Genomic DNA, 16,466 nt, shown 5'->3' with positions numbered 1-16,466 from the left:
CCTAAAGATATAATAAAATTTTAAGGTGATAGATATATTATTTACCCTAGGTGGATCAATCATTACTCAATTATTACATGAATCAAAACATCAAATTGTAGTTCATAAATTTGTACAAATATATGTCAATCAAGAAAAATGAAAAGAGTGTGGGATTTCTAGGGCTTTATTCCCTTGGAAAAGTATTCTGTTCTCTCTTTTCATTTTTTTTTTAATTTATGAAAATTATTTTAGAAATATCTAATTGCATGCAAACCTTTGCTAAAAGGAGCTAAAAAACAAACATGGTTTTATATATAAATGATAAGGTTCTAAAATCCCTAATTAGAAATAGTCTAAATAGAGAGTTGGCTTTGCAATCTAAATATTATCAGAAAGAATGGCTATAAATCCACTATTCTGAAAGCAAAGTTACTATTTTTATTTCTGCTCTATAAGTAGCAGTTATCATTTTGGTTATCCTCAATGTACATTTTGGGAGCAGTTTATCTTAGAAAGAACAAGAAGATAGAACACTGTCAGAGACTGGGAGTTTGTTATTTTTAAAAAACTCTTCTTTAGACAAATTTGGTATCTGGTTAGAACCACTATGAAATTTTTCAAGCTAAAATTATGTGACTACATTATTATACGGAGACGAATTTGGGGGGCTCAATCATCCATTCACTGAAAGATAACGCCCTGGGCTCAACCTTCCAACACAAGCGGGTAGCCTTCTACTCAAGCTCAAGTTCTTGCTATTCTTGTGCCACACAGAATAATGCTCCCTGGGGATTGTGAGAGGGAACAGAATGACTCAACTTCAAATTTCAATGAAGAGAAGCAATATTTAGGGAACACTGCTTGAAAGAAATGGCTTCCAATCATACCCTCCAGTAGTCTAAAAGCCCTGGACCTGGTTCCCGGTCAAGCCGGATCTGTAGGGGGCAGGCATTCCCAGCGCATCTTTCCTTGAACACCCACGCTGAACTGTGCTTTCCCATAATATAATGAGCCATGTGGGCAGGCAACATAGAAATCAGACTTATAAACCCCTCACAAAATGCTGTTCATACATCATCCTATTTATGAGACCCCCTGAAATCAGAAACGCCTATCTGATCCTCGTGTTAGGAAAAATCTATGTACTTATGAGAAACACTGCCATGTTATAACATTATAGACAAGGTAGCAGCTCCCTTTCTGACCAGACTGGTAGAAAGCTTACATCCAAATCTGTGAACCACCAATGAACAAGCAAATGGGTTATAAGGATAAATTATTCTTAACCTTGTTCTTACTTCTTTTATGTTCCTGCCATTTTTTACCCTTTTTTCTTTATTAGACTTATAACCTATTATCTTTTATGTTATATACTCATACGAGTCACTTAAAGTTTTTCTTATAAGTAGATGGGATTTAATTATTTTTATTTTTAAAAATTACACATTTAATATTAATGTAATAAATTACAAAGGAAAAGATTAGTAGATTTGATTACATAGAAATCTAAATGATTGGGGCTGGGGTTGTGGCTCAGTGGTGGAGTGCTTTTCTAGCATACATGAGGCACTGGGTTCGATCCTCAGCACCACATAAATGTAAAATAAGGATATTGTGTCCATCTAAAACTTAAGAATAAATATTTAAAAAAAGAAAGAAATCTAAATGATTTATATCAAAAGCATCGTTTATCAAAATTAGAAGAAACTGTAAAACAGGAGAAATGTTTGACATATAAATAATAAAAGATTGATGTTTTAGCACATGAATAAATAGTATGTAACAATAAGAATACAACAGTTGATAAATGAAATAAATATGGTTAACAGATCAATCAAGAAGTCTGGATGTTAAAAGAAATGAATTGAAGGAACCTAAAAATAATTTGAATTGCTTTCCTAACGTAGACTCCTGGGACTAAAATGGATCCTTCCTGTCCAACCTCCACATCACAGAGGTCAATTACCTTGCTCCAGCGTGCTCAAGGTCACTTACTTAGTCTGTCTTCTCATTTCCATAAAAGAAAGGAAAATTCCCTACTCATTAATCCTCAAGGAAGGAACAGTAAATATGTAAGCTGAGTGATAGGAGGCTATCAGTGGGTAGAGTCCATATGCCCAAACAAGACACAGACTCTTGCTCTCTGGAACTTGCCTTTGCCCAAGTACAAGGGGCACTGCACGTTATCTCCAGTCTCCAGGAAGTAACAGGGGTCTGTCTACTGTCCCTCTTTCTGTTGTTCAGCCTAAGGCTGGGTGGGATTCAATTGCCCATGTACTTAAACCCCCTCCTTCTCCAATGTAGCTTTTACCTGAAATCTGTATTAGGGCAGTTCCTGGGAACTCCCGCAGATCAATAAAGTGGATGCTTTACTTCTCATCTCACCCTGTGTAATCTCAGGTGAAAGGAGGGTTAAGACTCAGTTTCTCCCTGTAAAAATGTGGATATACTGACCGGGATGTGGAATGTAAAGACAAGAGATGCCGCGGGACAGCGGAACACCCTGGGAAGAATTGGGGGCTCTCGGTCTCTGCAGCTGGAATGCAGGAACTGATGAGGTGCATATCTGATTATCAGGAAAACTTCACCAATCAGGCAACACAGTTATAACATGCAGGCTTCTTATACAAGAGCAGGTAGAATTATTTTAACTACCACTTTTCCCCTGCCTTTCTTTTCATCACGTTCCTGCCCATGAAGGCCTTTAAATTGCCCAGAAGTAGCTAAGATCTATGTGGTTAGTTCAATGTTGCTCAAAATGTAGGCTAGCAGTCTCAGCAAAGTCTGGAAGCTGCTAGAAACAAAAATTGGGGGTGCCCACCCCAGACCTGCTGAATCAGAACCTCTGTAATGGATCTTGGGAACCAGTATCTTAATAAGCTAGTCAGACAACTCTGCTTACTAACGTATGAGACCCCCATGGAGAACATTCGTGTCTCATGAGTCTTCAGAGTCTTCTGAGTGCAAAGACCAAACTGTCTACCCGAGAGCCTTCCAGAGCTGTAGCAAATATGAGAGAAGGATTCAGGATCAGAGCTGGCCCTGCACTATACTGCTGTTTTCCTTCAAAGGGACAGGCTCTTGTGGCTACCTGGAAATTTGTTTGTTATACCCCAAGATTCAAGAACAGGAGAAATGGTAGAGATTCTTTGTCCCTTCCCACTAGGGGGAGCTGTGCAGTTAACACAGTCGGCCTCCATGCAACTTCCTCAAAAGGCCACAAAGGAAGTTTCCAAGGTGCCTGACCTTCCCGCTCTCTATATGTTGAGTAAATGTGCTCACTTATGGCCCAATCAGGGAGCTTCTTGGTTCTGCGGGTGCCAGGCACAGTAAGCTCACATCTTTATCTCCTGGAGGTTGGTTCTAGTTACACATCCCTGAGGTTAGGATCATCTTAAAGTTGGGGTGAGTCATAAAAGGCTTTACAGAATTCTCAATCTAGGATTACCAGGGATCCCTGGATAAAGTAGTCTGTTCCCTCTATAAGCCAGAACCCTGTGGGGAAGGGGCTAAGGGTTCAGGCATCCTGAACCCCAGCCAAAGCTGGTAGTTTGTTAGAACTAGAACACAAGTCTCCTGACCCCCACCTCCAAGCTCCCCAACACTGTACAGTTCAATTTACATATTTACCTTGTCCTGAGGTACAAAAACAGGAAGTCATCTCCACCTACCTGTTGGTGCAGTTGTTATCATTATCTGTACTGAGTGCTGCTCAGGAGAGCTCAGGAGGGTGATATTCACTGTATACTGGGTTGCCGGGTACAAATCCAAACACACTTCCAGAACTCGTTCCTTCGTTGTGAGGTTAAAAGATGTTGCGTGATAAAAGTTATCCAGATACAGTCTTTGACCCAGAACTTTAAACTGCCATGAGATTAAAAGAAAGCGCTGCATTAAATTTTCTGTTGGCTTGCAGATGTCTAGACTATAAGTAAAATGAGACAAAACAAGAAAGTTTCATTTATCTTTACGTATTGAGAATTATTTTTAATACTACAGTGAGCTAAACTGGGAATGGACTTCATAGAGTCATCTTACCTTACCCATTGAATTTCCCTCTCAACCAGGTATAAGACTACGACTAAATTGGATGAATAAATACACTGCAGAATAATAAAATCCCTTGATGCCCACTCAAGTGAAAAGGACTGCACTGGAGCTATTGGGCAAAAGTCTTTTGCTTTCTTTTCACTGTAAGGAATCCATAGATAAGCTTCACAGTCCACAGTACTTAAACTTTTTCAGGACTACCTCAGATTTTGCAGTAACTGTACAATGGGACTTCAGCTGCTCCTTCCCATTAGAGCTCTAGTGAAAAGCTTTTCATCCACAGAGTCAGCACACATACTGCTAATCAATCACACTCGACCCACCGCCACTCAAGCAACAGATACAGAGAGTTACAGGGGAAGATCCCAGAAGTCAGATGATTGGCCCCGGATCAACCAGTGCATTTTATCTGGTGGAGACCATGGGTTTAGTGTTGGCATTGATGCCAGTATTCCTGGCTATCCTACCCTTCACCCCCTCCCCACCCCTGTCAATCACTCTCTTAACCATCAGTCTTCCAGGTCATCTAAGACCTTGACCCTTGGTTCATAAGGATTCCTCTCTCCCCCAACTCCTTGAATTCTCCTAAATAACTTAAGTGTCCTCATAGATAAGCCATCAAAATGTGGCCTCAGAGTTCCTTGAACTTGATGCTATGAACTTCCTCCACTCCAGTCACCCATACCCATGGCCAACCCCTAGACTAGGTTATCCTCAGAGCTGCTCCGCCAAGATCTCACAGAACCCTTCTGGACCATTATTGGTGACATATAACATGTGCTCATGTGTGTTTTGACAATAAGTGTATTGTCTTGTGCAAATTGCTTTTGAATGTTTACTTTTTTCCTTTAGACTTGAGACTGTTTCACATATTATATAAATTAATCTTTGTCTAACACATTAAAAACAATCTTGAAAAAATTTTACTTTTCAAGGGCTGGGGTTGTGGCTCAGCGATAGAGCGCTCAACTAGCACATGTGGGGCACTGGGTTCATTCCTCAGCACCACATAGAAATAAAGGTACTGTGTCCAACTACAACTAAAACAAAATATTTTTAAAAAAATTTTTACTCTTCAGTCACTTTGATAAAAGTCATTTATTTTCTTAACCAAATAGTTGGTTAATGGTCCCAGTCCATTCATTCAATAAACTTTGCTTTCTCAACTGATTTGAAAAGAAAAAAAAATCACCTTCATCATATATTAAGTTATTTGGGTGCTGGAATATGTTTCTAGGTTCAGGGTTCTTTCTAATGTGGAAATTTGAATGTTTCACTTGCCATTTTAAAATTCTTTGCATAGACATCAAAATAAAATTCAAATACAGAAGCACAGCACACAGGGCTTCTCACATGGGGCCGCTGCTTAGACTTTTGTCTCATTTCTTCTTACTGCCCTTTGCTTTCTCTATTACCCAATATACTACACCACAGCACCCTCTTCACCCTCACCCCAGTTCTTGTAACTGTCTAATTCCTGTTCATTTTTTATGACTCAGCATAGTCTTTGCTTCTTGCTAAAAAATTTTTCCTAGAGACACACGTGTGCATACACACACACACTCACACACACATACAGATCTCCCATTTCATTCTTTTATTTTTTTATCAAAGTCCTCATTATATCATGATGTAGTTGCCTGTTTATTTACATATTTGTTTGAATTGGAACTTCCAGGTCCTAATAGATGATATTCTTGGAGTAATCATTATAGAATAAATACTTAACTTTAACTTAATACTTACTACTCTCTGCCAGATGATTTGCTAGTCACTAAAAATGATAGAAAAGTAAAGCTTAATTCCTGTCTGAATCAACTTATAATTTGACTTATGTTGTTAAAAAAAATCAAGTTAAATGAAGTCCAATAATCATGCAACGAGTTCCTTAAATATCCTTGTCCAAAGATGAATTTGACAGTAAAATAACCTGTAATTTTTATGCAATAAAATAAAATATGAGTGTGAAATATTCAGGCAGGGAAATAATAAGTCACTAAATACAGTGTCTTTCTTTCAATTCAGTTCCTCACATCCATCTCATATCCATCTCTAAAAAGAAAAAGCACAAACTGTCTAAAACTTTATTCCAATAGTAGTTTTTAAATGCTATGGATCATCACTTGGAGATCACCCACATTTTTAAGACCATTCTTTGACAGATCGCATAAGAGATCTTCTTACTTGGTACATTCTTTCTGATCCAACTTTCCTAGAATGCCTGTTCAATTTCAAACAAGTTTCATTAAATACTGAAATATTGAAAATTCCATCATCTTCTAAGAGATCATCTTCTAAAAGACAAGAGAGAACACAGGGAAAGGTTGCATCATTTTAGCAAAACATATCATGGCTAAGGACAGGTGAGACTCCCAACACCTTCAGAGAGCTGGGAGGGCGTATAAAACCAGGAAGGCCATTCACTCCGGCATCAGCACGCTTAGCTTCAAGTCCTGGCTCTACAACCTCCTAGTTGTATGAAAAGCCAAGTCCCTGAACCCTTCTGAACCTGTTTCTCATTGGTGAAATCCGATAATCCAGCTTGCTTTCTTATATCATAGGCTGTTGAGAGAATCAAATGAAATATTTAAATATCGCTGTAAATTAATAAAGCTGTGCCCTTTTTAGAAAGTGAATCGGATCCCTTGGATACTCCAGAGTAAAATGTCACGAAGATAAGCAGACAAGTAAGTAGCCAGAAAGTCTGAGAATGAGGAAAAAGGTGAATAAAAATCAAAGATCCTGGATTCAAAGTCTCAGGGCAGGTGCTTTTCAACCTAGGAAATGACCAGCGTAGATAACCTGACAGGAAGTACTTGTTCTCAGAGAAGTCGGTATATCAAGAGCTACTCAGCTGTGTTCCCCAAAGGCCATAGAATAATCAGAAGGCAGACTTGTTTCAACCATTGTACAGAAAAAGTCATTTCACCCCTCTGGCAGTTGAATCCATTCCTGCAATGTATTATTTTATTAATGTAGTAAAAAAAAAAAAAAATACAGGTTTCTTATAACAAACTAAAGAACTCACAGAGAGTCCAGGAGTAACATGGTAATTTTTAGGGAAAAGCAAATATCCTAGTACACAAGTCTCTATATTTTCTGTCAATGAGAAAAATATACTTGTTTTTTTGTTTGTTTGTTTGTTTGTTTTAATTTTTGTTTTGTGGTTCTGGGGATCAAACCCAGGGCCTCACCAGAACTTCATCACCATCCCCCAAGAAAAAGCTGAAATGTCTATCAGGCAGAAACTATTTTATAGCTACCTTTAATATGTATTTTTCACATGGGGAATCTCTGCCACCTAAAGAGGTATCAATGATAACAATAAGTTATCCTAGTCAAAATAGGGACTATCCACAATATTTTCAATATCACCAGCATACTCAGCAAAAGGCAATCAGCTGAGAGAAAATATTCCTGACTATTACTGAAAAATGTATAAATTTGGTTATGAGAAAGAATTTGAAGACCTATCATAAATGCGCCCCCTTACCTTCCCAACTTTTCTTTTTAAAGATTTCATAAGGACATCAGAGAAAAATAGCCACATGTATGCATATGATTTTGAAGGATACCAGATGTATATATGAAACAAATATATGTTCGTACGTAAAAAAATACCACATAAAGTCTGTGCACAAACAGTACGTAAGCAGTTCTGTCTGCAGAGCTCCCACTCAGGATGATGCTCACATTATTCAGCCACTACAGTCTGAATTCAGGGGAAGATGGAAGCATGAAGAAAGGCTTCCACTTCCCACACCCACTCCTAACAGAAATGACTGAGAATAAGTAAAAATGGGTCAAAATTTGCATTCAAGTTGGGAAGAAAGGCCAGTCGTAGGCAGTCAGGGCAAAAAAAAAAAAAAAATACATAAACTTCTATTATTATTGCTCGTAATAATTTCTTAGCACACTGGAGATCAGTAACAAGGAAGAAATTCCAAGCAGAGCCCTGGGGACCTGCAGGTTCCACTGACAGAAAGCCTGGGTTGACAAAAGAGATGGGCCTTCTTCCTGCCTCAGTGATTATAGCCCCATAATGAAGCCAGGCAATGCGGAGCTGGCCCAAGGCCAACAGTTTACCAATTAAGATAGCAAGTTGCTCAGATTAAAGCTCAGGCTGTGGGCTTTCATGCTGCTGCTCCCCAAAGGAGGCTGGCTCACCCAACCAACAGTGAATTCTTCAGGAGATCCGAGATAAGCACATTAATATTATCCAGGAAAAGGTGAGATCAAAAGGAATGCCATCCATCTTATTATGAGGGAAATATCAGACCTAGACAGAACTTTCATCTTCCCCAGACAAGTAATCTACAAGCCACTCCCCGTGCAAAAAAAAATTTTTTTTAAAGGGTGGGGGGTTCTATGAAATGATTCTACTGAGGACAGGGAAGGAGGGGAAATCATGTTTAGGGGGTAAAGAGTGAACATACTTCTGGGGAAAAAAAAATAAGGAACGTGATGATAAAATTAGGCAGCAACCATTTTGTAACTTTCCATTAAAACATTTAAAAATGGGGGCTGGGGATGTGGCTCAAGCAAAAAAATAAATAAAAGCGCGCTCGCCTGGCATACGTGCGACCCGGGTTCAATCCTCAGCACCACATACAAAGATGTTGTGTCCACCGAAAACTAAAAAATAAAAAAAATAAAAATAAAAATAAAAAAAAGAATTATCAAGGTCCTGGGTTCAGACTCCAGTACTAAAAAAAAAAAAAAAAAAAAAATGGATTTCAACAAGAGAAAAGGATGACACAGAAAAAGAATATAACGGCAGAGGAAAAACTAGTTGAAAGAGGCAGAAATAAAAGGGGAACAAGATGAGACCAAGAAAAAAAAGAGGAAGTGAAAGTGCAACAACAGAATTCAAAGTGCATTAGAAATGGCAATGATGAGAAATGCCAATCTATAAATGCACTGAGTATACAAATGTATAGAGAAAACAAGCTTGCTGCATATTCCCGGAAGGCAGAGGAAAAACAACAGACCTTACAAAGGAGGAAATGGGAAACCAACAGGACAGACAGAAATTCCACAGTTAACTGGAAAAGCTGAAAACAAAACTTAAAAAAAACAAACAATAATCAGAAATTTAATGAAAGAAAATGTTCCTAGTATATGGATAAACCAAAATAAAGATTAAAAAATCTTAAGGGTAGTAGGAAAACTCAGTAAAAAAAAAATATAAACATTTTATGTCCCCCACAGACTAACATTTCATGAGGAAAGAGATTCCTGTCTCTTCCCTATGGAACTCCCAGTGCCTACAACGATGTCAGACACAAAATAAGTAGTCAATAAACACTTACCAGGTGCATGCATAAACAATTAATGTCTTGAATTTTACTGCTAATGTACTGCTAATTATGATATCCAAACTGAAAATCAGATTGCTTACATAGGATTAAAAAAACAAGAGAGACTGGGGATGTAGCTCAGTAGCAGAGCTCATGCTTAGCATGTACAAGGCCCTGGGTTTCATCCTTAGCACCAGGAAAAATAAAAAGCTTCCTTTTCAAAGCTTTAAATTCCCAAAGCCAATGTGAACTGCTCTCAGAATTCTGAAAACAAAGGTTTATGTCTGGAGAATTTTATCTTCAATCAGGCCTTATTCACATGTGAAGGCAACAACAACAAAAAAACATTCTCAGATAATTATGGGCTCTGAAAGTATCCTATTCCCTCAGTGAGGAAAAGACAAAAATCACCGTTCAGATAGATATATAAAAATAGAGGGAAAATACAAAAAAAAAAATGACATTAAAAGATTGGCAGTAAGCACTGAAACTATTAAAATACATACCTAGGGGCTGGGTTTGTAGCTCAGAGGTAGAGTGCTCTCCTAGCACAGATAGGACCCTGGGTTCATTCACCATATAAAAATAAATAAATGAAGATATTGTGTCCAACTACAACTAAAAAATAAATATTAAAAAACCCCACATACCTAAGCTTAGATAACTGCTGTAAGTATTGCTATAAGTAAATATAGACTAAGAAGCTGAAAATAAAATGCCAATAATAAACCAAAAAAATAATTACAACAAAAGGGAGAGGGGAAGGAATAAAAGCAAACTGAGAGGCTGACTTCCCTGTCTCCTTCAGGGAGAAGTTAATAATATTTTCAGTCTTAACATTAGTAATCAGAAATATGTACCCAATTAGGGTTTTCTTAAAAGTGTGGTCAATTGTAAAGTAGAAGCAAAATTTGTACTACCTGACTCATTGAAAAAGAAATGTGTGTAGCAAAAAAGAAAACAAAAGACATAAAAAAGTACCCTTAAAAAAGAAAATAATAATTAAAAAAAGAAAATAATAATAAGATGATAGAAGAAAAGGAAATCAGGTCACAAGTAACAATAATGCAAATTAACTGATCGACTAAAAAACAAAAGCTTTTCTGGAAAGATTCCCAGCATGTGCTAACTCCTAGAGTTCACCTATATCAATGTGATCCACGAGCCATTTGCTACTAGTGAAAGTATAATTAAGGTAGGTCACAAACACAAATGTCATAACATCAATATGTGTGCAACAAATCAATTAGAATCTCTAAGAGAAATTGAGAAAAATGGCTGTGTAAGAAAAAAACAAAAACAGAAGTCCTGAATAACTCTATTAATAAAGTTGACTTAAAACTAGATCTTACTCCACCCTCCACTTTATCAACCAGCAACTACGGAAATGATAAAACTTGGCCAAATAGTGAGGCCCAAGAAAATGTCAATCAATCTCCCAAAGCATATCAAAATGTAATAAAACTAGAAATTAACAATGAAGTGTGAAAATTAAAAAGGGAAAAAACTACCACTTGTATGACATAATTATAATTAATTCTTCAATCAAAGGGGAAAAATCAAAATAGCAATTATATAATGCTTTGAAAGTAAGGGTAAAGAGAATATATATTAACATTCTCATAAATAATTCTTCAACCAAAAGGAAAATCAGAATAACAATTACATCAAGCTTTGAAAGTAAGGATAAACAGAATATGAATCAATGCCTCAGGGATTCTGCAAAAGCTCAAATCCAGAAAGGAGAAAAAAATATTAAGGACTTTTATCATCAAATAGGAAAGAATGGGGGTAAATTGAATTATGTATTCAACTCAAGAATTTAGAAATAGAACAATATAATCAACTTAAGGGAAGCATGGAGATGAAAATAATCAAGGTAAGAGAAATTAACAAGTTTGAAAAGGAAAAGACAATTTTAAAACCAAGAGTTCATTCTTTCAGAAAAGAAAAGTATAACAAGTCAACCCAAGAAAATCAACTTTTAAAGAGAGAGAAAAAAAATTAAGAATCAGTGTAACCTGGAATTATATAACCTATAGCCCCAAAGGAGTTGTAAACAAATATTCCATATGCCATTCTGTCAATATATTTAAAAATCTCTACCAAATGAACATTTTTTGTGTGGGGGTGGTAACTGGGGATTGAACTAGGGGTGCTTAATCACTAAGTCACATCTCCAGTCTTTTTGTTGTTAATATTTTAATTGTAGATGGACATATTACCTTTATTTTTTTATTTTTTTTTTATTTTCATGTGGTGCTGAGGATCAAACCCTCATACTTGCAAGGCAAGCGCTCTACCACTGAGCTACAATCCCAGCCCCAGCCCCAGAACTTTTTATATTTTTATTTTGAGACAGGGTCTCACTACATTGCTTATGGTCTCACTAAATTGATTACAACCTCGATAAGGTGCTAAGACTGGCTTGGAACTCACGATCCTCCTGCCTCAGCCTCTGGAGGCACTGGGATTACAGGCATGCGCCACCGCGCCCAGCCCAAATGGACATTTTGAAAGAAAATTAAAATTATGGAAATGGACTCAAGAAAATCTAGGAAACATAAACTGACCAAAAATCTTGGGAAAAACTGACAAAGTTGTCAAAGAAACATTTTCTGAACGAGGTGAAACTTTTATGAGCAAATGTATCCAACTTTAACCAAACAATGGAATGTGCAGGACTGAAGGGCAGAGAATGACAAATTTGTAGAACAGACATAAAGAGAGAAAGATGGGAAACGTTGAATGACAATAGAGATGTACCTTGCTCCCAGCTGGGATGCCCCAGTATAAATGCTAATTCTCACTAGATGAACTTGCACATTTAATCCAATTCCATTTAAAATTTCAGACAGAGGAAAGCAGTCCAAAGACATTAAATAACTCAGCTATGACTGTGCTTGTTCTTCAACGATTGCAGAGTTAAGATGCAAAATCAGGTCTATCTGACCCCAAAAACCATGTTTTCCCCAGCGAAAGTCACTTGAAGAGGTAATCAGATATTTGTAAACAAGCTGACTGAGCAGCCAACTGTTCCTCTGATTCACAGTGACAGGTAAGTTTCAAGTCCTGTGATGACCTTTGAAAGACATCCCTGTAAATCCATAGCAGTTCATTAATTTTTTAGTTTCTCTAGGTACATATTAATTTTATGATATCTTTCCTATTATTTACTTACAAAGAAATTATTTTATTTTATTTCTCTATAGATATTGAGAGGTCTGGCTTATGTGATTTCATAGTTGCTTTTACTTTATTTAGGTTGACAGACTTTCAGTGTCACCTCCCAGTACCTAGCAATATCTGAGGGTTGAGGTAGTTTTTTTAAAATGAATTTGTAGGGATTGATTGATTGATTGATTTTACAGTAGAATGCATTTTGACATATTGTACACAAATGGAGCATAGCTTCTTATTCTAAGGTAGATTTTTTTAAGTGGGACATCAAACAGCTAGTTAACTCCCCCAAAATAATAAATGATGCCAATGGTTTCTCAAAGTATGTTATAAACCTGTCTTAATATTAAGAATTCTTAAAAAAAAAAAAAAAAAAAAGCTTACTGTAATTGTCACAGTGCTGTTTTTAAAAAATCCATGTGACAAGTATGCGCAGTGAAGTTTATACTCACTTCTGAAAGCTCCCTTTGGTCTACTCCTCTCTTCGGCTAACAGTGACATCTTATCGCTGCCTTCACTTTTCAACTCTGTAGAAACTGAATAGGAATCTTCCTACTAGACCTGCTATGGTTCTGACCCCTGAAGTATCTATACACACACACACACACACACACACACACACACACACACACACATCTCAGAAAACCAACAGAAACTCTCCTGCCCAGTACATGCTAAAGCACATTCCCGGCACCCTACACTTAGCATTTTTCTAGAGGAAATGAGACTTTGCCTCCACCTACCAGCTGTCTGGAAACCAAGGATGGCAGGCACAGAGCGCCTGGGAGGGGCTGTGGAAATGCTCACGGTGTAGTTGGTGCCTTGGTACAGGTCAAGGCACATTTCTGGGGTCCTGCTGTCTGTAGTCAAGTTGACTATCTCCTCATGAACTGATCCCACAGGGTCCAGCCGTTGCCCTTTTATGTGTATCTTTGAGAGAGAGGAAAAGACAAGAGACCCCACTAGGACGCTGGTCTGATCAACTAAGACTCAAGCAGGGAGGACAAATGGTCAACCTCGGCCATCAGGTCTCTGATGATGAGGTCCATTCAGCCCAGTAATCAATAAACCCTAAGAAGCAACATAAATGAGGAATCTGTCTAGGGAGTGCCACGCTGCCTGCAAATAATCACTGGTAAAGGGAGGAAGTCACAACCCCAGGGCCACTGGCTGCATTCTGTCACCAACTCAGCAGATGTTTCCAGGCTTGCTCTGGGGAGAGAACCCGAGTGCTTGGAAACAGCAATAAGGATGACACCAACTATAAAAGCAGCCCCCATGTTTACATCCTGTTGAATGACAAACAGATCAAACCCAAAGTACAAAATAACAAAACAATCAAGTTATCTTAAAAATTCCAGTCACCTTTTAAAAATGGCAATGGGACTGGAAAGCAATTAGACTGAGATGTTCTTACAGAACCAAGCCCTTTCTGAGTCATATTTCCCTGGGTTACCGTTCCTGCCCTAGCAGGAAAATGATCATTTAACTTACCACGTACATGATCTTGGAGTTGACTCTTCCTGAGCTCGTTTGCCACCTCACACAAGTGTTATTGAACACTGACACTTCATTAATTTCTGTGGGTTTTTCTAGAATAGAAAAAGAGAGTCAACTCAAAAAATGCATCAATAGACTTCAGAAAAAGCCCTAGTGGTGATTAGTTTATCCGTCCAGCTGGTGTCTCTGCCCATCACTATTCAGGCTCTGACTCTGATGCCGTATCAGCGATCTAAGCAGCCCCAGACCGGTCACCCAACTTCTCTTTATCAGGAATGAGTCTGGCCCAGGAGAAGATTCCTGTCCCACGGGCCACTGGATGCCACTGGCGGTCCACTCAGGTAGGATGGAACAAGGCCCAGAGCTGTCCTGACCGGAACCTCCCCTACATCTGCACAGGTCAGATCCACTTCCACTTGCTCATCCCAACTGAGTGGTGGAACCATTCACAAGGGGGCAATGACAGTCACCACCGATCCTCAGGAGCAGCTTGGGGTGAACTAAAATGAATTCTACCCAAGGTTCTGGTTACTCCTGGGACTCCTTCAACTGGAGCTAAGTAATCCTGGTCGATTAAGAAGCCATGATTTCTTTGGGTTCTGCTTCTCTTAAGTACTCTGAACCTATTCCATCTAACAAATCTGGTCATGTGGGGAAACATATTAGGGAATTGGTTCTCTGAGGGAACAGTTTCCAGTGGACCGGGTCAACCAATGACCTAGGAAGTAGTTCGGATGGGGGTCAAGGGACATCCAAATTTTCATTTCTTTAAAATCAGAGTTCCTGAAGAGAAGCAAAACCATCACTACTGTACATGATGTCATCTTTCTTATACAGAGAGAACCCTAAGGTTCTTATACAGAGAGAACCATAAGACAACCTTACCGTTGGCTCTCCTTCTTACCCTTCCTTCCGATTCTTGGTCTACACTCCTGGTCCCTTGGGCTGTATTTCCAATTACATAATAAATATCAGCCCTCTACCTCTGGCTTTGTTTTCCAGGAAACTAAGGCAAGATCCCAATCATGAAGAGTGAGAAAGGTAAATTCTTCATTCCAAAAAAATTAACCCCTCAACTCGGCTCTTATTCCTTCCTTCTAGTAAATTTCCTCTCAGTCTCCAAGTGGGAAAGAAAGCCTGAACCTCTGGCATGCATAGGGTCAATTCATTTTTCCCATACTCAGAACCAGTGCCCAGTGTGGATTGCCCGGGTCTAGTGATCTCTCTGCCCGTCAACTATTTTATATCTCTACTGAGTAATTCCATCCCACACTACCTGGATTCTATGCTCCACATTACCCATTCTTGGGTAAATGAGAATAAATGGAGTATGAGAGAGATGATAACAGGCAAACTCCTACAGAGATACCAAAGGATCACCTATGGTTGTTAGAGTTGGATTCTGGAACATCTCCCAAAGACTCATGTATCTTGGCTTGGTCCCCAACTGGTGGCACTATTGGGAGGTGGTGGAAACTTCAGAACATGGGGCCTAGTTAGAGGAAGCAGGTCACAGGATGTGGCCTTGAAGAATTTATTTTGTTCCCAGACCCTTCCTTTCTCTGCCCACCCCAACCTCTCATTTATCCCCCTCCCACTCTCTCCCCTCCGACTCACTGGCCACCATGAGGTGAGCAGGTTTGCTTTACCATGCTCTCCTCCATGATGTACAGCCTTACCACAGGCTCCTCACAAACAGCAAAGTCACATGATATGGATTGAAGACTCTAAAACTATGAACCTAAATAAACCTTTCTTGAAGTTGATTTTCTCAGGTGTTTTGTCACAGTGACAGAAAGCTGACTAATAGTTGTCTAAAGAATTCCTGGGTCTCTACATAAGTGTTTCTCCCCAAAACACAGATTATGTAAAATCAAAGAAATATTCCAGTTATGGAGATGGGTAACGTAAGGATATGATGACCTTATCAGTTCATCTCCGTGGGTAACATAAAGATCATGTTGGCACCAGTCTTTTGTCAGCCTGAACAAGCCCTAAATATTCCTGGCTCCTTCCTCTCTGCTGCCCTTCCAAGCCCCAGAGCCCTAAACTTTAACTGTGCTTCCTCAAAACCCTCTAATGCTAAACACCACCTGATCTAGAAGGAAAAGAAAGTATCTCACCCCTCACCTTCTCTCTGAGTTGCCAATAAAGCAAATTTCCTTCTCACTTTGGGTCCCTCGGTCACCCACAAAGAGATAAGGAAGGAGTTTTCTTCCTGTCCTTCCTTTTTGTTCATTCATTATGACAACTGAAGATATCATCTCAAAGACGCCCTCTGCCTCCACCTGTGCCACACTCTGCACAGACGGGACCCAGATATGATCGTAGAGATGTCAGATACTTCATCCTAAGGAGCAGTTTAACAAAATTGGATGGAGTTTCTCTTCAGGCATCTATAAATCAGTTGGAAACACCTCTTTACAAACATGTCAGATACTAAACCTCTATATT

General features: G+C 38.7%; 1 protein-coding gene across 1 annotated transcript in view; it reads right to left on the bottom strand.

Moving 5' to 3' along the window:
- Susd1 (sushi domain containing 1) overlaps positions 1–16,466 on the bottom strand; it is a 129,544-nt gene that overhangs the window by 47,167 nt on the left and 65,911 nt on the right. Inside the window, exons 8-11 of the mRNA XM_076840989.2 lie at positions 14,007–14,104; positions 13,256–13,442; positions 6,217–6,326; positions 3,654–3,846 (exon numbers count right to left, since the gene is read on the bottom strand). Coding sequence (XP_076697104.2) covers positions 3,654–3,846; positions 6,217–6,326; positions 13,256–13,442; positions 14,007–14,104 — 588 coding nt within the window. The remainder of the gene's footprint in view (positions 1–3,653; positions 3,847–6,216; positions 6,327–13,255; positions 13,443–14,006; positions 14,105–16,466) is intronic.

Source organism: Callospermophilus lateralis, chromosome 2, assembly GCF_048772815.1.
Source record: "Callospermophilus lateralis isolate mCalLat2 chromosome 2, mCalLat2.hap1, whole genome shotgun sequence".
NCBI classification, from domain to species: Eukaryota; Metazoa; Chordata; class Mammalia; order Rodentia; family Sciuridae; genus Callospermophilus; species Callospermophilus lateralis.
This window is presented reverse-complemented; position numbering and strand designations above follow the sequence as displayed.